This window comes from Oncorhynchus mykiss, chromosome 20 (assembly GCF_057628025.1).
Source record: "Oncorhynchus mykiss isolate SJ-2025 chromosome 20, ASM5762802v1, whole genome shotgun sequence".
NCBI classification, from domain to species: domain Eukaryota; kingdom Metazoa; phylum Chordata; class Actinopteri; order Salmoniformes; family Salmonidae; genus Oncorhynchus; species Oncorhynchus mykiss.
In genome coordinates this window covers 25609353-25630035 of record NC_143041.1, presented here as the reverse complement: position 1 = coordinate 25630035, position 20683 = coordinate 25609353, and the positions used below count along the sequence as shown (strand labels likewise).

Below are 20683 nucleotides of genomic sequence, written 5' to 3'. Positions count from 1 at the left end.
AAATTTGTGGAGTGGTTGAAAAACGAGTTTTAATGACTCCAACCTAAGTGTATGTAAACTTCCGACTTCAACTGTATATATACAGTACCAGTCAAACGTTTGAACACACCTACTCATTCCAGGTTTTTTTTAAATGTTTTACTTTTTTCTACATTGTAGAATAATAGTGAAGACATCAAAACTAAGAAATAACACATATGGAATCATGTAGTATCCAAAAAAAGTGTTAAACAAATCAAAATATATTTTATATTTGAGATCCTTCAAAGTAGCCACCCTTTGCCTTGATGACATCTTTGCACTCTTGGCATAGTGTATTTTCTGAGTCCAAGTAAAGTGACACAGGGTGGCCAGAATGCTTCATGACACAAATGGTATTTTCTACAAGTTATTTAAAATATTTAAAAAAGACATGACTTTAATGAATACATTACAACAACAAACATTTTTTAAAAGAATTTAAGAAATTGAAAAAAATGTGGGTTTCGTATGTAGGTGTCATAACCAGCCATAAAATAACACAATATATATCACAACAGGTGAAAATATATGGGTCATGACAGTGTTATGACCATTATGACATGTTATGGCAAGTTATGTCAGCTGTTATGACATGGTTATGACCAGTTGCGGTAGTCATTGTGGTGGTGGTATCTTACAATTTGTTGTGAGGGTGTAATGCTAGCGTGTTGATGTTGATACAGTGTTACAGGTTTGGCATTGCATAGGCTATGTTCGGTTTTCAGTTGAGGACAGGAAGCATTCAGTGGAAAACTTAGCTGAAAATGGGTCTGTTTTCTGTTCTTGTCGTCAAAACATTTGTTTTAAAAGCTGCTATTGGCGCGGGAGTCATTTAAACAGTGTCTGGTAGTTTCAATCATGTTCATGTGAGAGTACACATGCCCTTGTCTCAGCCCACTGCCCTGAAACACATACATACACACGCAAGCAAACCTGCATTCTGGGGCTGTGGGACGTGGGGTGATGGGACTAGGAAACAGAGCAGGGGGCCAAAGGACTATCAGTTACACCGCCTAGAGCCAGAGAACAGATGGAACATGAGCGAGTGATAGGGAGGGAATGAGAAATAAAATAGCTCTCCAAAAGATGGGGTGAATAGAGACTTGATGAGAGAGCTGAGAGAAGGAAGAGATGAAAGAAGGCTACGGTTACAACTGGAGAGGAGCTGATTAGAAAATGGTAGAGGAGGAATAGAGAGAAGATGAGGAGGAATAGAGAGAAGATGAGGAGGAATAGAGAGAAGATTACATGTTAGTCATTTATTCAGAGTGACTTACAGGCACAATTAGGGTTAAGTGCCTTGCTCAAGGGCACATTGACATATTTTTCTTCTAGTCGGCTTGGGGATTTGAACCAGTGACCTTTCGGTTACTGGCGCACACACTCTTAAACGTTAGACTACTTGTCGAAAAGGAGGAAGGGTAGGGATGTGCGAGGTAAGGGGTAGTAATGCATCATGATCATGACTCATGTAAAGAGTTTAGTTGTATTCATTGCCTTCATTAGCATTAGCACTTCTGGAAGTGGATTAATCTGAAGTGTGCAGCTAGTACGTTGGCCATGTGTGTTAGCCTCGTATGGCAATCCTGATCTTGCTAGATTGCAGGATGGTCCTACAAGGCTACATGTGTGTACCTCTTTAGGGTGAGTTTGTGCTCAACCCAATACCTTCCGAGAGACCGTAGCGTCGATTAGACTTCATTGGTCCTTACACATTTCAGCACCGTTTCTGGGTTTTAGTACTACGGCACCTGACCAAAGATGCTGCTATCACTAGTCCCCTGCCTGTTATGTGTCATTTAGTCATGTACAAGTATCCTACTTTTCAACAATAGTTTTGTTTCTTTATTTTACCTCAGTGGTTAATCATAGTCCTGGTAAACAAATAGATGCACCACTTGTAGAATAGGGTACATCCATTGCCATTTAAAGAGAGTCTGGTAGCCTTAGCAACACCTCTAGAGCTCTTGTCTGTGCCCTTTACTGTCCGTGCATCAGGGGAAAACACGGAAGACCTCCTCTGGGGTCCGAGATGCCGCAGCGAATTCACTTACACTGACAGCCCAGTATGTCCTCACATACTCACACGCACTCATAAACACTCCACCAAGACCCAGTCTCTAGCCTGGTCCCAGATCTGTTTGTGCCATTGCCTACTCCATTGTCATTGTCAAGCCGTGACAATTCCATAAGGAGTTGGCAAGAGAGCAGAAACAGACTGGCACCCAGGCTATACAGTCTCCAGATCCACAATGACTCCTTCATTTCACCCCCAGGGAAGAAAAATCTTTACATATATACTTTGTCCACTCCTGTCATTCGGCTTTCCTCTAAAGATCCCTAGAGTGATTTCCCACTATCTCCCTACCTGTCTCTCTCCCTCTCTCTCTCTCTGTCTTGCGCTGGGGCGGAGGCTGATTGGAGCTGACGTGAGGATGGCATTGTCCCTGTCGAGTTAATGTGGCCCCGGGGGTGCCATCATCCCTCTAAAGGCCTGAACACAGCGCTTCTAAGGGCTGAGAGAGGGGGGAGCTGTGGGAAATAGAGGATATAGGTGAAAGAACAAGATCAGAGAAGAATGCATGGAGAGATGTGGTAGAGTTAAAGAAAGGTTCCGAGCAACAAGGAGTTGTGGTAGACATAGAGACCGAGAGGCTCAGAGGTGTTCCGAGAGCGACAGTGTTTCTCTTGCATTATCAATGTCTTGGGGATCTTTGTGGTTCAGTTATTGTACTTTAGTCATGGTGGTGGGTGGCGATGCTGATGCATTGTTGCCCTATCTTTTAACCCCCCTTCATCCAGTATCTTTTAAACACTCCGACACTCCTCTCTATCCTGTACATTTTTGTATCTGTTTCTGTATCATTGTAGGTACAGAGGAACTCAGAGCTCCATTCTCAGACAGTGACCTCTGTCTTGCTGTTGGTGGAGTAGCTCTTATGCCTGGTGTGGTGGTAGGAGGATGGGTGGCCGTATGACACAGGGTGGTTGAACATCTCCGGGAAATTCTCTACGCTGTGCAGTCTCCTGGTGGAATAGGCATGCTGATGGGCTGAGATGTGCCCAGGCTGGGAGGTCTGCCTCTGGACGTAGTGTCCACTGGTGTCCCAGGCTTTCAAGGCCGAGCTAGAGAACAGGGGGTGGCTGGTGGTCTTGGACAGGCGGGACCTCTCCGGGTGGCTCTGGGGGATGGAGATGGAGAGGGGGGCGTGGAGGTTGTGGTGGGTGGGGAGCTGGTGGTGGTCCTGGTGAAGGTAGGACTTGTCCTTGGGGTGCAGGGAGATGGGCTGGAAGGCTGGAGCTGCCTGGTACTGGGAGAAGTCCATCAAAGGGTAGCTCTTATAGTATCCCCTAGAGGCAGTGTCCGCTGCAGCAGACAAGAGAGAAGAGAGTTAGTGGCCTGAAGTTAACTGTCAACTGTCTAAGAAGAGGCCCTGATTTCAGAAAAAAACTAAAATACTCAACTGTAATAATCCTGGAAGTTTGTGTTGTAAATAGGGTGGGCACTGGGAGGCCAGTGTGTCAGGTAGCTTCAGCTCAGGGGGACGGGGACAGCCTCGGTCAGCTCAGGGCGACGGGGACAGCCTCGGTCTTAGCAGTGAGGTCAGTGCTTCCAGAACCTCGATCCCTCAGGCACACACACTCCTAACCCTGTCCTTCTCGCTTTGTGTGTGTGCTCTCGTGAATGTATTGTTCTGTCTCTCTCCATGAACACGTCAATGACGTTCTGTTCTCTCTGAGCTGTGGGTTGAAGTCATGATGCCCCTTTCACACAGATGATGCTTTTGGTTTTGAATGAAGCACCAGAGTTGGTGTCAATTCCATTTCAATTCAGGAAGGATTTTCATGAAAAATATAATAATCTAAATCTCAGTGTCTGCCTGTACGTATGCACAGTATGTTTGTTCCTACATACGTTTATATACGTGTGTGTGTGTGCGTGTGTGTGTGTGTCTACGTGTGTACGTGTGACCTCTGTATGTGTGTAATGCCTGGATACTCATTAGAGAGAGAGAGAAATCTAAGAGAGAAAGAGCGAATGTTTCTGAGAGGAATTCAGAGTGCAATACTTTCCATTCCACTCTAGTCAGTGAATCATCCCTTTATGCCTGAAAAGTAGATTGTGGAGTGACAGGGATTCTGTTCTCTGTCCATTGCTGTATTTCTCTTCAGCCTGTCGGTGTGAATGGTGTGTTCTGTCCCAACACACTGCCATAATTTTGTTTCAGACACAAAATAATACATTACTGTGAATAGTATAGCGTGTGCGACTTTAATATTTATATCTCCCAAGTTCATGATCTGCCAGTCTGTACCACAACATCACTGTAGCTCCTGGGTTCATGTTTTGGTTTTTGCCCAACACAGCTGATTCAAATAACTTACTCAACATCAAGCTTTGATTATTTGAATCAGCTGTGTAGTCCTAAGGAAATTAACAAAACGTGCACCCAGGGTTTGGGAAACCCTGGTTTACATGACCTTCACCAGAACCATAAACTGTGTATATACACTCAGTGGCCAGTTTATTGGGTACACCCATCTACTACTGGGCTGGACCACTTTTTTTGCCTCCAGATCAGCCTGAACTATTCGAGGCATGGATTCTACAAGGTGTGGCATTCAAATGTTGCTCAATTGTTATCAAGGGACCAAACGTGCCAGGGAAAAATGTCCCACACCATTACACCACCACCACCAGCCTGTAACCATTGACACCAGGCAGGATGGGGCCATGGACTCATGCTGCCTATGCCAAATCCTGATTGGCATCAGCATGACGCAACAGGAACCGCGATTCGTCGGACCAGATTATGTTTTTCCACTCAATTGTCCAGTGTTGGTGATCGCATGCCCACTGGAGCCGCTTCTTGTTTTTAGCTGATAGGAGTGGAACCTGGTGTGGTCGTCTGCTACAATAGTCCATCCGCGATAAGGACTGACGAGTTGTGCTTTCCGAGATGCTGTTCTGCACACCACTGTTGCACTGCGCCATTATTTGTCTGTTTGTGGCCCGCCTGTTAGCTTACACGATTCTTGCCATTCTACTTCGACCATTCTCATAAACAAGATGTTTTCGCCCACAGGACTTCACTGACGGGTTGTTTTTTGTTTGTCGCACCGTTCTCTGTAACCTTTAGACACAGTGATGTAAATAACAATTCTTTAAAGTACTACTTAAGTAGTTTTTTGGGGCATCTGTACTATTTCTATTTTTGACAACTTTTACTTCACTACATTCTTAAAGAAAATAATGTACTTTTTACTCCATACATTTTCCCTGATACTCAAAAGTACTCGTTACATTTGAATGCTTAGCAGGACAGGAAAATGGTCCAATTCACACACTTATCAAGAGAACATCCCTAGTCATCCCTACTGCCTCTGATCTGGTGGACTCACTAAACACAAATGCTTCCTTTGTAAATTATGTCTGAGTGTTGGAGTGTTTTGTCTGGTTAGCTTAATGTAAGGAATATTAAATTATTTGTACTTTTACCTTTGATAATTCAGTATATATTAGCAATCACATGTACTTTTGATACTTAAGTATATATAAAACCAGTAATATTTTATTGGGTGACTTATTGAGTAAATTTATATTAAAGAGTATCATCTTTACATCCACCACTGCCTATTCACGTGAAAAGACCAGAGGGCTGGACGTTTGAGATACTGGAACCAGTGCGCCTGGCACCGCTGATCATGCCACGCGCAGTCGCTAAGGTCACTCGTTTTGCCCATTCTAACGTGCAATCGATGTCACGTTGTATAATGATAGGAGACAGGAGCAGGAATATGAAATAGGGGCTTTTATTTCTCTACCCAAAATAGCTTATGTCATGAACATTAAATAGACCAAGCCCAAAACAAATACGTATACATATAACACAGGGCTGTAACCCAAACAAAGAGCAAGGTGTAAACCTCTAAGAGACCCATACTGTCACGACTCCCACCGAAGGTGGCTCCCCTGCCTGTTCGGGCGGCCCTCGGCGGTCGTCGTCGCCGGTCTACTATCCACCACCAATCTCTTTTTCCTTTTCTGTTCGTTTGGTCTTATTGGTTGCACCTGTCCATTATTTTGTTTCTTGATTTATGTCTATTTAAGCCTGTTAGGCCCGCCTAAGTTTGTCCGGGATTGTACCTCTGATAGGAGCGAGTCCTCGGCCGTTCTCCACCGGATCAGGTCGGCAATGGACCGGATGATGGAGAGGATGGACCGATGGGAGAGGAATGACCTCCCTACCTCACCCCCAGCAACACCTACCCCTCCTCCGGCATCCGGATCCGGTGCCCTGCGTCTGGCGCTCCCCAGGGAGTACGATGGAATGGCGGCTGGGTGCCAGGGGTTCCTACTACAGCTGGAGCTGTACCTGGCTACCGTTCGTCCGACTCCCTCGGGGGAGTTCACCCGCCGGTTCCGGGCCGTGTTCGACCACCCACCGGAGGGCCGAGCGGCGGGTGAACGGCTGTTTCACCTGCGACAGGAGACGAGGAGTGCGCAGGACTTTGCGCTGGAGTTCCAGACCTTGGCCGCCGGGGCGGGGTGGAACAACAGGGCCCTGATGGACCACTATCGCTGTAGCCTCCGGGAGGACGTCCACAGGGAGCTAGCTTGTCGGGACACCACCCTCTCCCTCGACGAGGTATTGACCTGCTGGCTGCAACCTGCTGGCTGCCCGCGGGAGTCCAGAACGTGCCCTGTTGGTTCCACCTCCACGCCCTCCCGCTCCAATCCCCATGGAGTTAGGGGGGGGCTGCATCGAGGGTGACCGGAGGAGGCTCGGAGAGGACACACTGCCGATTGGTGCTCGAGGAGCACGTCTGGGAGTCGGGATGGCCGGCAGAGCAATCCTTGTTCACCCCAGGTGAGTCAGCACCAGACTCACCCAGAGCTCCCTGTTGGTCATATGTTCTTAATAATTTATTTTTCTGAGTTTTCTCCCTCTCTACAGCATAAGGCGCTAGTCGATTCAGGCGCAGCTGGGAACTTTATGGATCGTGGGCTCACGTTAAGGCTAGGGACTCCCCTGGTGTCGTTAGGCCAACCTTTCCCCATGCACTCCTAAGATAGCCGACCATTAGGGTCCGGGCTGGTCGGGGAGGCCACGGTTCCACTGGACATGGTAACGCAGGGGGATCCTAAGGAGCGGATTAGTCTCTTCCTTATTGATTCACCTGCGTTTCCAGTGGTGCTAGGGATTCCCTGGCTGGCTAATCACAATCCTGAAATTTCATGGAGACAGGGGACTCTCCGAGATCAGGCAGGTGCATCAGAGTTTCCATCGGTGCGACGATGGTGGAGAGTCCAGACCAGGTTTCCACTGTGCGCATTCCCTCTGAATATGCCGGTTTGGCTATCGCCTTCTGTAAGAAGAGGGCGACCCAATTACCACCTAATAGACAAGGGAATTGCGCGATAAACCTCCTGGTAAACGCTGCACTTCCCAGGAGTCACGTGTACCTGTTGTCCCAGGAGGAGACAGTGGCAATGGAGACATACGTCACTGAATCTCTGGGACAGGGGTACATTCAGCTCTCCACGTCACCCGTCTCCTCGAGCTTCTTTTTTGTGAAGAATAAGGAGGGAGGTCTGCGTCCGTGCATTGATTATAGAGGTCTAAAGTCCATCACAGTGGGGTTTAGTTACCCGCTACCTCTCATCGCCACGGCGGTGGAATAATTTCACGGGCGTGTTTCTTCACAAAACTGGACCTTGGGAGTGCATATAATTTGGTGCGTATCCGGGTGGGAGATGAGTGACTCAACATGCCCTATGGGTTGAAGAATGCTTCAGCCGTTTTCCAATCTTTCGTAGACAAGATTCTCAGAGACCTGCATGGGCAGGGGGTGGTAGTGTATGTCGATGATATACTGTTCTGATATACTGTTCTGATATACTATCTATTCTGCCACACGCGCCGCGCACGTGTCTCTGGTGCGTAGGGTACTTGTGCGACTGCTGGAGCATGATCTGTATGTCAAGGCTGAGAAATGTGTGTTCTCCAAACAAGCCGTTTCCTTCCTGGGTTATCGCATTTCCACCTCTGGGGTGGTGATGGAGTGTGACCGCATTACAGCCGTGCGTAATTCGCAGACTCCGACCACAGGACGTGCAGCGGTTTTTAGGGTTTGCGAATTACTACCGGAGGTTTATCCAGGGTTTTGGTCAGGTGGCTGCTCCCATTACCTCACTGCTGAAGGGGGGACCGGCGCACTTGCGCTGGTCAGCAGAGGCGGGCAGAGCTCTCAGTCGCCTGAAGGAGCTGTTCACCGACGCTCCTGTGCTGGCTCATCCGGACCCCTCTTTGGGGTTCATAGTGGAGGTGGACGCGTCCGAGACTGGGGTGGGAGCCGTGCGATCACAGCGCTCGGGCACGCCACCAAAGCTCCGCCCCTGCGCTTTCTTCTCGAGGAAGCTCGGTCCGGCGGAGCGGAACTATGACGTGGGGGACTGGAAGTTGTTAACTGTAGTCAAGGCTCTGACTGGGTGGAGACATTGGCTTGAGGGGGCCAAGCACCCTTTCCTCATCTGGACTGACCATCGTAATCTCGAGTATATCCGGGCAGTGAGGAGATTGAATCCGCGTCAGGCCAGGTGGGCCATGTTCTTTACCCGATTTCGGGTATACGAAGGCCGACGCGCTGTCCCGCCTATATGACACCGAGGAGCGGCCCAATGATCCAACTCCCATCCTCCCGGCTTCAAGTCTGGTAGCACCCCAGTTGGAACCTGCACCCCCTCAGTGTCCAGCAGGTGTTCAGTACGTGCCTCTTGGTGTCCGTGATCGGTTGATTCGATGGGCCCATACACTACTCTCTTCGGGTCATCCTGGGATCGAGAGGACCGTGCGGAGTCTTAGGGGGAGGTACTGGTGGCCCACTTTGGTCAAGGGCGTGAGGTTTTATGTCTCCTCCTACTCGGTGTGCGCTTAGAGCAAGGCTCCTCAACACCTGCCTAGAGGGAATTTACAGCCCCTCCCCTTTCCACAACGGCCATGGTCGCACTTGTCGGTGGATTTTCTCACCGACCTTCCTCCGTCTCAGGGAAACACCACGATCCTGGTCGTTGTGGATCGGTTTTCTAAGTCCTGCCGTCTCATCCCGTTGCCCGGTCTCCCTACGGCCCTACAGACTGCGGAGGCTCTGTTTACCCATGTCTTCCGGCACTACGGGGTGCCTGAGGACATCGTTTCTGATCAGGGTCCCCAGTTCACGTCCAGAGTTTGGAGGGCGTTCATGGAACGGCTGGGGGTCTCGTTCAGCCTGACCTCGGGTTTCCACCCCGAGAGTAATGGGCAGGTGGAGAGAGTGAACCAGGATGTGGGTAGGTTTCTGCAGTCGTATTGCCAGGACCGGCCTGGTGAATGGGCGAGGTACGTCCCATGGGCGGAGGTGGCTCAGAACTCCCTCCGCCACTCCTCTACTAACATGTCACCGTTCCAGTGCGTGTTGGGCTACCAGCCGGTCCTGGCTCCATGGCATCAGAGCCAAACCAAGGCTCCTGCGGTGGAGGAATGGGCTCCTGCGGTGGAGGAAACAAGTCCACTAGCTTGTTTCATTAAAACAAGCTAGTGGACGGCAGAAGAGGATTGCTGACCAACACCGCAGTGAGGCCCCCGTGTTCGCACCAGGGGCTCTCGACCCGAAACCTGCCCCTACGCCTGCCCTGCCGGAATCTGGGGCCGCAGTGTGTGGGGCCATTTAAAGTCCTGAGGATGATAAACAAGGTGTGTTATAGGTTACAGCTTCCTCCTTATTATCGTATTAACCCCTCGTTTCATGTGTCTCTCCTCAGGCCGGTGGTGGCTGGTCCCCTGCAGGAAGGTGAGGTGCCGGAGGTCCCTTTGCCCCCTCCGGACATCGAGGGGTCCCCGAAGTACACAGTACGTGCTATCCTGGACTCTAGACGCCGGGTGAGGGGCCTACAGTACCTCGTGGACTGGGAGGGGTACGGTCCGGAGGAGAGGTGCTGGGTACCGGTGGGGGACATTTTGGACCCTTCACTACTGAGGGACTTCCACCGCCTCCACCCGGATCGCCCTGCGCCTCGCCCACCGGGTCGCCCTCGAGGCCAGTGGCGGCGCGCTGCGGGAGCCACACGTCGGGGGGAGGGTACTGTCACAACTCCCACCGAAGGTGGCTCCCCTGCCTGTTCGGGCAGCACTCGGCGGTCGTCGTCGCCGGTCTACTGGCCGCCACCAATCCCTTTTTCCTTTTCTGTTTGTTTGGTCTTATTGGTTGCAAACTTAGGTTTGTGCGGGATTGTACCTCTGTTAGAGTGTGGATGTGTATTTGTATTTTATTTTCCCCGGACTGTTTGGGTCCTGTGTTGGGCCGGTCAGTTTTATGCGCCCAGTATTTAGGCGTGACCGTTTGTACCGGAATAAAATACGAGTTTCCGAATCCTCTGCTCTCTGCGCCTGACTCCAACCCCACTACTCCTAGAAGACTGTGACACATAATAACAAGTGCACACCTAACATGGTAACACGCAAGCGAATACAACACAGCACAGGTACTCACAAGACCAACGGACACGGAACAATAATCAACAAGGACAAAGGGGAACAGAGGACACATATGTACACATACTAATCAGGGGGAAAGGGAACCAGGTGTGCGTAATGAAACAAGACAGTCCGGGGTTGGTGGTAATGAATCCAGTTCAGTGACGCCTAGAAGGCCAGTGATGTAGACCTCCGGAGCTGGTGAACGGAATGAGCAGCAGTACCTCAAACAGTAACTGAATGCCTTGATGCCTGTCTGCCTGCTTGATTCCTGTCTGCCTGTAGGAGCAAACCATTTTTGTGAACCTAATAAACTGCCACTGAGTGTATATGGATCTGACCTACACTTTCCAGAAAAGCGCTGAGACTGTATTGCCAGTAGGATATCTCCTTTCATTCATGATATGTCTTTCCATGAAGGGAGCCGAAACCACATCAGATGCCAGCTTGAAAACCTTATGATGGTTTGAAAAGGTTACAGTGCCAGTCTGGATTATGATCAGCATGTCCTGGAGTGCACAGTGTGTGTGTGTGTGTGTGTGTGTGAGAATGCATGTGTGTCCGCATGTGTGTGTCCATATGTTTATATGTGTGTTAATGTGTGTTTATGCATGTGTGTGTGTACGCGCATGTTTGTGTCCATTATGCTTATGCGTGTGAGTGTGTGTGTGTGTGTGTGTGTGGCCTTACCCACAGCCCTGAGGGAGTTGTACTTGTTGAGGCCCAGTCCACTGAGGTTGCTATGAGGGTGTGGCATTCCTGGGTATAAGGCTGAATTGTTCAGGTGGTAGTGCTCTGTAGGGAGAAAGAAGAATAGAGAGTAAGAGAGAGCGAGATGGAGAGAAAAAAAGAGAATAAAGTTAGTAATAAGATTAATACCACTTTATTTGTCAATTGTACAGACAGCATACTATTTAAATGCTCCTAACATTTGTGATGGGATTGACACCTTGCCTGTTGCAAAGTACTGTTTTGCCAAGGGAGGATGTGGCCCCTAGTGCTAAATGAGGTGTGACTAATTAACAATGGAACAAACAAACTAAGTAGAAAAAAACTGCATCAATTACCGCTGCTGGCCCAGCCTCTGTCATGCTGTCAGGGGGAACAAGAAAAGTGGGACACAGGGGTTGCATAGGGGCAGAGCCATCTCACACCCTGCATGGCCAGTGGCCATAGAACTGGGGTCCGTTAGTAGCCTATATGAGCACAGACAGTAGGCTCACATGATCATTCCTACATATCGGTACATCGCCATAAAAATCCCCAAGTGTTATTCCCTATGATGTACTGTTACACCAACATTGCCAAGGCATGCCAGCGCAGTTTGCAATATATACAGTGCCTTCGGAAAGTATTCAGACCCCTTGAATTTCTTCACATTTTGTGACGTTACAGTGTTATTCTAAAATAGATTAAATACAAAAAACTCCTTAGCAATCTACACACAATACCCCATAACGACAGGTTTTTAGAAAATTTTGCAAATGTACGAAAAATAAAAAACAGAAAAAACTTATTTATTTAAGTATTCAGACTCTTGCAATGAGACTCGAAATTGAGCTGAGGTGCATCCTGTTTCCATTGATCATCCTTGAGATGTTTCTACAACTTGATTGGAGTCCAACGGTGGTAAATTCAATTGATTGGACATGATCAGGAAAGGCACACATCTGTCTATTTAAGGTCCCACAGTTGACAGTGCATGTCAGAGCAAAAACCAAGCCAAGAGGTCGAAGGAATTGTCCGTAGAGTTTCGAGACAGGACTGTGTCGATGCACAGATCTGGGGAAGGGTACCAAAAAATGTCTGCAGCATTGAAGGTCCCCAAGATTCTCTGGTCTGAGGAAACCAAGATCGAATGCCAAGCATCACGTCTGGAGGAAACCTGGCACCATGTTCACGGTGAAGCATGGCGGTGGCAGCTGTGGAGATGCTTTTCAGAGACAGGGACTGGGAGACTAGTCAGGATCGAGGCAAATATTAACGGAGCAAAGTACAGAGAGATCCTTGATGAAAACCTGCTCCAGAGCGCTCAGGACCTCAGACTGTGGCAAAGGTTCACCTTCCAACATGACAATGACCCTAAGCGCACAGCCAAGGAGCAGGAGTAGCTTCGGGACAAGTCTCTGAATGTCCTTTACTGAGTAAAAGGTCTGAATACTGATTTAAATGTGACATTGAAGGTTTTTGCTGTTTTTGCTTTGTCATTATGTGGTATTGTGTGTAGATTTAAAAATATATACACTGCTCAAAAAAATAAAGGAAACACTTAAACAACACAATGTAACTCCAAGTCAATCACACTTCTGTGAAATCAAACTGTCCACTTAGGAAGCAACACTGATTGACAATAAATGTCACATGCTGTTGTGCAAATGTAATAGACAACAGGTGGAAATTCTAGGCAATTAGCAAGACACCACCAATAAAGGAGTGGTTCTGCAGGTGGTGACCACAGACCACTTCTCAGTTCCTATGCTTCCTGGCTGATGTTTTGGTCACTTTTGAATGCTGACGGTGCTTTCACTCTAGTGGTAGCATGAGACGGAGTCTACAACCCACACAAGTGGCTCAGGTAGTGCAGCTCATCCAGGATGGCACATCAATGCGAGCTGTGGCAAGAAGGTTCGCTGTGTCTGTCAGCGTAGTGTTCAGAGCATGGAGGCGCTACCAGGAGACAGGCCAGTACATCAGGAGACGTGGAGGAGGCCGTAGGAGGGCAACAACCCAGCAGCAGGAATGCTACCTCCGCCTTTGTGCAAGGAGGAGCAGGAGGAGCACTGCCAGAGCCCTGCAAAATGACCTCCAGCAGGCCCCAAATGTGCATGTGTCTGCTCAAACGGTCAGAAACAGACTCCATGAGGGTGGTATGAGGGCCCATGTCCACAGGTGGCCCTCATTTTTGCCAGAGAACACCAAGATTGGCAAATTCGCCACTGGTGCCTTGTGCTCTTCTCAGATGAAAGCAGGTTCACACTGAGCACCTGTGACAGACGTGACAGAGTCTGGAGACGCCGTGGAGAACATTCTGCTGCCTGCAACATCCTCCAGCATGACCGGTTTGGCGGTGGGTCAGTCATGGTGTGGGGTGGCATTTCTTTAGGGGGCCGCACAGCATGTGCTCGCCAGAGGTAGCCTGACTGCCATTAGGTACCGAGATGAGATCCTCAGACCCCTTGTGAGACCATATGCTGGTGCGGTTGGCCCTGGGTTCCTCCTAATGCAAGACAATGCTAGACCTCATGTTGTGTGTTTCTGCAAGAGGAGGGCATTGATGCTATGGACTGGCCTGCCCGTTTCCCAGACCTGAATCCAATTGAGCACATCTGGGACATCATGTCTCGCTCCATACACCAACGCCACGTTGTACCACAGACTGTCCAGGAGTTGGCGGATGCTTTAGTCCAGGTCTGGGAGGAGATCCCTCAGGAGACCATCCGCCACCTCATCAGGAGCATGCCCAGGCATTGTAGGGAGGTCATACAGGCACGTGGAGGCCACACACACTACTGAGCCTCATTTTGACTTGTTTTAAGGACATTACATCAAAGTCAGATCAGCTTGTAGTGTGATTTTCCACTTTAATTTTGAGTGTGACTCCAAATCCAGACCTCCATGGGTTGATAAATTTGATTTCCATTGATAATTTTTGTGTGATTTTGTTGTCAGCACATTCAACTATGTAAAGAAAAAAGTATTTAATAAGAATATTTCATTCATTCAGATCTAGGATGTGTTATTTTAGTGTTCCCTTTATTTTTTTGAGCAGTGTATATATTTAACCTTTATTTAACCATGTATTCAAGTTGAGAACAAGTTCTCATTTACAACTGCGACCTGGCTAAGATAAAGCAAAGCAGTGAGACACAAACAACACAGAGTTACACATGGAATAACCAAACGTACAGTCAATAACACAATAGAAAAGTCTATGTACAGTGTGTGCAAATGAAGTAAGATTAGGGAGGTAAGGTAATAAATAGGTCATAGTGGCGAAATAATTACAATTTAGTAATTAAACACTGGAGTGATAGATGTGCAGAACATGAATGTGCAAGTAGAGATACTGGGGTGCAAAGGAGCAAAATAAATTATAACAAATGGGGATGAGGTAGTTGGGCGAGCTATTTACAGATGGGCTATGTACAGGTGCAATGATCTGTAAGCAGCTCTGACAGCTGATGTTAAAGTTAGTGAGGGGATTTGTGAGAGGATTTGTGAGAGGATTTGTTCCAGTCATTGGCAGAAGAGAATTGTAAGGAAAGGCGGCCAAAGGCTTTGGGCGTGACCAGTGAAATATACCTGCTGGACTCAGGGGGACGGGGACAGCCTCGGCCTCAGCAGTGAGGCCAGTGTGTGAGATAGCTTCAGCTCAGGGGGACGGGGACAGCCTCGGTCTCAGCAGTGAGGTCAGTGTGTCAAATAGCTTCAGCTCTGTGGGACGGGGACAGCCTCGGTCTCAGCAGTGAGGTCAGTGTGTCAGACAGCTTCAGCTCTGTGGGACGGGGACAGCCTCGGTCAGCTCAGGGGGATGGGGACAGCCTCGGCCTCAACAGTGAGGTCAGTGTGTCAGTGTGTCAGATAGCTTCAGCTCAGGGGGATGGGGACAGCCTCGGTCAGCTCAGGGGGACGGGGACAGCCTCGGTCTTAGCAGTGAGGTCAGTGCTTCCAGAACGCCGATCCCTCAGGCACACACACTCCTAACCCTGTCCTTCTCGCTTTGTGTGTGTGCTCTCGTGAATGTATTGTTCTGTCTCTCTCCATGAACACGTCAATGACGTTCTGTTCTCTCTGAGCTGTGGGTTGAAGTCATAATGCCCCTTTCACACAGATGATGCTTTTGGTTTTGAATAAAGCACCAGAGTTGGTGTCAATTCCATTTCAATTCAGGAAGGATTTTCATAAAAAATATAATAATCAAAATCTTACTTCAATTCACTTCCTGAATTTAGAGAATTTAAATGGAATTGATCCCAACCCAACATGAGAAACACATTTGCTGCTGCTGTGTGTGTCTGCCTGTATGTACAGTATGTGTGTTCCTACATACGTTTATATACGTGTGTGTGTGTGTGTGTGTGTGTGTGTGTACATATGTGTGTGTGTGTGTGTGTGTCTTCATGTGTGTGTATGTGTAAGTCGACTCCAGGTCTCTGTCAGGTCGGATCAGCATTGTCTGCCAGGCGACATTTATGTGTGTGATGCCTGGATATTCATTAGAGAGAGAGAGACAAATCTAAGAGAGAAAGAGCGAATGTTTCTGAGAGGAATTCAGAGTGCAATACTTTCCATTCCAGTCTAGTCAGGCGGGGCTTTACCTAGCAAAGACTTATAAATGACCTGGAGCCAGTGGGTTTGGCGACGAATATGAAGCGAGGGCCAGCCAACGTAAGCATACAGGTCGCAGTGGGGGGTAGTATATGGGGCTTTGGTGACAGAATGGATGGCACTGTGATAGACTGCATCCAATTTGCTGAGTAGAGTGTTGGAGGCTGTTTTGTAAATTACATTGCCGAAGTCAAGGATCGGTAGGATAGTCAGTTTTACGAGGGTATGTTTGGCAGGATGAGTGAAGGATGCTTTGTTGCAAAATAGGAAGCCGATTCTAGATTTAATATTGGATTGGAGATGCTTAATGTGAGTCTGGAAGGAGAGTTTACAGTCTAACCAGACACCTAGGTATTTGTAGTTGTCCACATATTCTAAGTCAGAACCGTCCAGAGTAGTGATGCTAGACAGGCGGGCAGGTGCGGGCAGCGATCGGTTGAAGAGCATGCATTTAGTTTCATCTTCCTAATATTGAGTTGCCACAAAGTGGATTTAACAAGTGACATCAATAAGGGATCATAGCTTTCACCTGGTCAGTCTGTCATGGAAAGGGCACGTGACCCATACAGTTGAAGTTGGAAGTTTACATACACCTTAGCCAAATACACTTAAACTCAGTTTGTCACAATTCCTGACATTTACTTCTAGTTTATTTTAAGTTTGAAATGTGAAATGTCAGAATAATAGTAGAGATAATTATTTATTTCAGATTTATTTATTTCATCACATTCCCTGGTGGTCAGAAGTTCACATACACTCAATTAGTATTTGGTAGCATTGCCTAACTTGGGTCAAATGGTTCGGGAAGCCTTCCACAAGCTTCCCACAATAAGTTGGGTGAATTTTGCCCCATCCCTTCTGACAGAGCTGGTGTAACTGAGTCAGGTTTGTAGGCCTCTTTGCTCGCACACGCTTTTTCAGTTCTGCCCACAAATTTTCTATAGGATTGAGGTCAAGGCTTTGTGATGGCCGAAACCTTGACTTTGTTGTCCTTAAGCCATTTTGCCACAACTTTGGAAGTATGCTTGGGGTCATTGTCCATTTGGAAGACCCATTTGCGACCAAGCTTTAATTTCGTGACTCATGTCTTAAGATGTTGCTTCAATATATCCACATAATTTTCTTTCCTCATGATGCCATCTATTTTGTGAAGTGCATGATGCTGCCACCCCCGTGTTTCACGGTTGGGATGGTGTTCTTCGGCTTGCAAGGCTCCCCCTTTTTCCTCCAAACATAACGGCGATCATTATGGCCAAACAGTTCTATTTTTGTTTCATCAGACCAGAGGAAATTTCTCCAAAAAGTACGATCTTTTCTCCATGTGCAGTTGCAAACCGTAGTCTGGCTTTTTATGGCGGATTTGGAGCAGTGGCTTCTTCCTTGCTGAGCGGCCTTTCAGGTTATTTTGATTTATAGGACTAGTTTACAGTGGATATATATACTTTTGTACCTGTTTCCTCCAGCATCTTCACAAGGTCCTTTTGCTGTTGTTCTGGGATTGTTTCTCACTTTTCGCACCAAAGTACGTTCATCTCTAGGATACAGAATGCGTCTCCTTACTGAGCGGTATGACGGCTTCGTGGTCCCATGGTGTTTATACTTGCATACTATTGTTTGTACAGATGAACGTGGTACCTTCAAGCATTTGGAAATTGCTCCCAATGATGAACCAGACTTGTGGAGGTCTACAATTTTTTTCTAAGGTCTTGGCTGATTTCTTTTGAGTTTCCCATGATGTCAAGCAAAGAGGCACTGTGTTTTGAAGGTAGGCCTTGAAATGCATCCACAGGTACACCTCCAATTGATTCAAATGATGTCAATTAGCCTAACAGAAGCTTCTAAAGCCATGACATAATTTCTGGACATTTCCAAAGGCACAGTCAACTTGGTGTATGTAAACGTCTGACCCACTGGAATTGTGATACAGTGAATTATAAATGAAATAATCTGTCTGTAAACAATTGTTAGAATAATTACTTGTGTCATGCACAAAGTAGATTTCCTAACGGACTTGCCAAAACTATAGTTTGTTAACTTTTTTGGGACTGTGGGGCAGTATTGAGTAGCTTGGATAATAAGGTGCCCAGAGTAAACTGCCTGCTACTCAGGCCCAAAAGTTGGAATATGCATATAATTCTATTTGGATAGAAAATAATCTGAAGTTTCTAAAACTGTTTGAATGATGTCTGTGAGTATAACAGAACTCATATGGCATTCAAAAACCTGAGAAGAAAACGGAGGTTTGTAGTTTTTCAAGTCATTGTCTATCGAATATACAGTGTCTATGGGGCCATATTGCACTTCCCAAGGCTTCCACTAGATGTCAACAGTCTTTAGAACCTTGTTTCAGGCTTCAACTGTAAAGCGGAGAGAATGAGAGCTGTTTGAGTCAGGTGTCTTGCAGAATGCCATGAGCTAAATCATGTGCGAGGTAGCTGCGTTCAGACAAAGGATTTGTCCGGTTGAAACATTATTGAAGATTTATGATAAAAACATCCTAAAGATTGATTCTATACATCGTTTGACATGTTTCTACGAACTGAAATATAACTTTTTTGACTCTCCGTCTGAACTTTCGCCTGGACTTGCCCGCGCCTCGTGAGTTTGGATTTGTGAACTAAACGCGCAAACAAAAAGGAGGTATTTGGACATAAATGATGGACTTTATTGAACAAAACAAACATTTATTGTGGAACTGGGATTCCTGGGAGTGCATTCTGATGAAGATCATCAAAGGTAAGTGAATATTTATAATGCTATTTCTGAGTTTTGTGACACACCTCCTTGGTTGGAAAATGGCTGTATGTTTTTCTGTGGCTAGGTGCTGACCTAACATAATCGCAAGGTGTGCTTTCACCGTAAAGCCTTTTTGAAATCTGACACAGCGCTTCCATTAAGGAGATGTTTATCTATAATTCCATGCATAACACTTGTATCTTTTATCAATGTTTATTATGAGTATTTCTGTAATTTGATGTGGCTCTCTGCACTTTCACCGGATGTTTGTTGAGACAATGCATTTCTGAACATAACACACCAATTTCAAATTAGGTTTTTGGACAAAGATTAACTTTATCGAACAAAACACACATTTATTGTCTAACATGAAGTCCTGTGAGTGCCATCTGATGAAGCTCATCAAAGGTTAGTGATTAATTTAATCGCTATTTCTGACTTTTGTGAGCCCTCTCCTTGGCTGGAAAATGGCTGTATGGTTTTCTGTGACTAGGTGCTGACCTAACATATCGTTTGGTGTGGTTTCGCTGTAAAGCCTATTTGAAATCGGACACTGTGGCTGGATTTACAAGAAGTTTATCTTTAAAATGGTGTGTGTACTTGTATGTTTGAGGAATTTTAATTCTGGGTTTTTTGTTGTTTTGAATTTGGCGCCTGCTAGCGTCCCACATATCCCAGAGAAGTTAACAAGAAATAGAATAACATCAAATTGATCAGCCATTTCCAGCTACAATAGTCATTTACAACATTAACAATGTCTACACTGTATTTCTGAACAATTTGATGTTATTTTAATGGACAAAAAAAATGTGCTTTTCTTTCAAAAACAAGGACCCCAAACTTTTGAACAGTAGTGTACATACAGTACCAGTCAAAAGTCCTCATGATAGCTGGTTTCATCATAGCGCTTGATAGTTTTTGCGACTGCACTTGAATAAACTTTAAAAGTTCTTTAAATTTTCCAGATTACTTTAAGACATGAAGGCCAGTCAAAGATGGACTGTTGTTTCTCTCTGCTTATTTGAGCTGTCCTTGCCATAATTTATACTTGGTATTTTACCAAATAGGGCTACCTTCTGTATAGCACCCCTACCTTGTCACAACAACTGATATTTTTATTTGTTTAACACTTTTTTGGTTACTACATGGAGAACCTCCTGGGGACAAACAGCCTTGCCCACAGGTTTTACTGAGTAAAACATGTACTACATACATTTTAGGGTGGCTGTAGAAAACCCTCATGACCAGGTTGTCAGGGGGTGTGTGACTAGTTCAGCCAATCAGAGGCCCACCTTTTTTGCTAGTTTTCGACTTCATTAAGGGTTTTTTCGGCTGTTCGGGAACATCATTTTTTTTCTCGAGGCAAGCCGATGTCGGTAGCCGAAGTCTATTCTCCTTCGTCGGTGATTGGTCAACAGTATGTATGGATTCTTCAATAAAGCCTTTGTTGTCATTCAATGAGAGACAACTTGTTTTCATGCCCATTTCTTTATTGATAAATACATCCTAGTTAGATGTACAATTGCACAACTAAGATCTCCTCTGCAAAAACATCCAAATTAATGACAGACTTCTTGAGTTATCTTAGATAAATTCGGACTATTTTGAGGAAGTGTATACTGGCTACGGAGTCTCAAAATGGACAAATGGTATTAGGACTTTTAAGGGAGTATGCGAGCACACTTGTTCGGTTCATCTGGCTGGGTTCGACTTGGCACCAGCTGAACTGAAGGCGAAGGGAAAACTGGCCACCACTTCCCTCCATTCTATTGACTAATAATTAGATGGATAGAACTGATCACAGATTTGTTTTAATCAACAGGACTCGTAACTGCAATACTCTCTGTTTTTCTGAAACAATGCTTTCGGACAAGATACCACACCATGCACAGGATGCTGCTGAGGGGAGGACAGCTCATAATAATGGCTGGATATATATTCAATCTTATATCATGACTGCTGTATATATATTCCACTTCAGGACGACACAACTACAACAAGCAGGCACTTTACAAACTGTACGAGGCTATTAACAAGCAGGAAACCATGCACCCGGAGGTTGCTTTTCTTGATTCTGGTGATTT

The 20683-nt window shown here is 46.5% G+C and overlaps 1 protein-coding gene across 1 annotated transcript in view; it reads right to left on the bottom strand.

The window, feature by feature from the left end:
• Positions 1-394: 394 nt before the first annotated feature.
• LOC149974468 (protein shisa-9B-like) overlaps positions 395-20683 on the bottom strand; it is a 46840-nt gene continuing 26551 nt past the window's right edge. Inside the window, exons 4-5 of the mRNA XM_090212692.1 lie at positions 11226-11330; positions 395-3388 (exon numbers count right to left, since the gene is read on the bottom strand). Of these exons, the coding sequence (XP_090068818.1) occupies positions 2919-3388; positions 11226-11330 (575 nt within the window). The 3' untranslated portion in view covers positions 395-2918. The remainder of the gene's footprint in view (positions 3389-11225; positions 11331-20683) is intronic.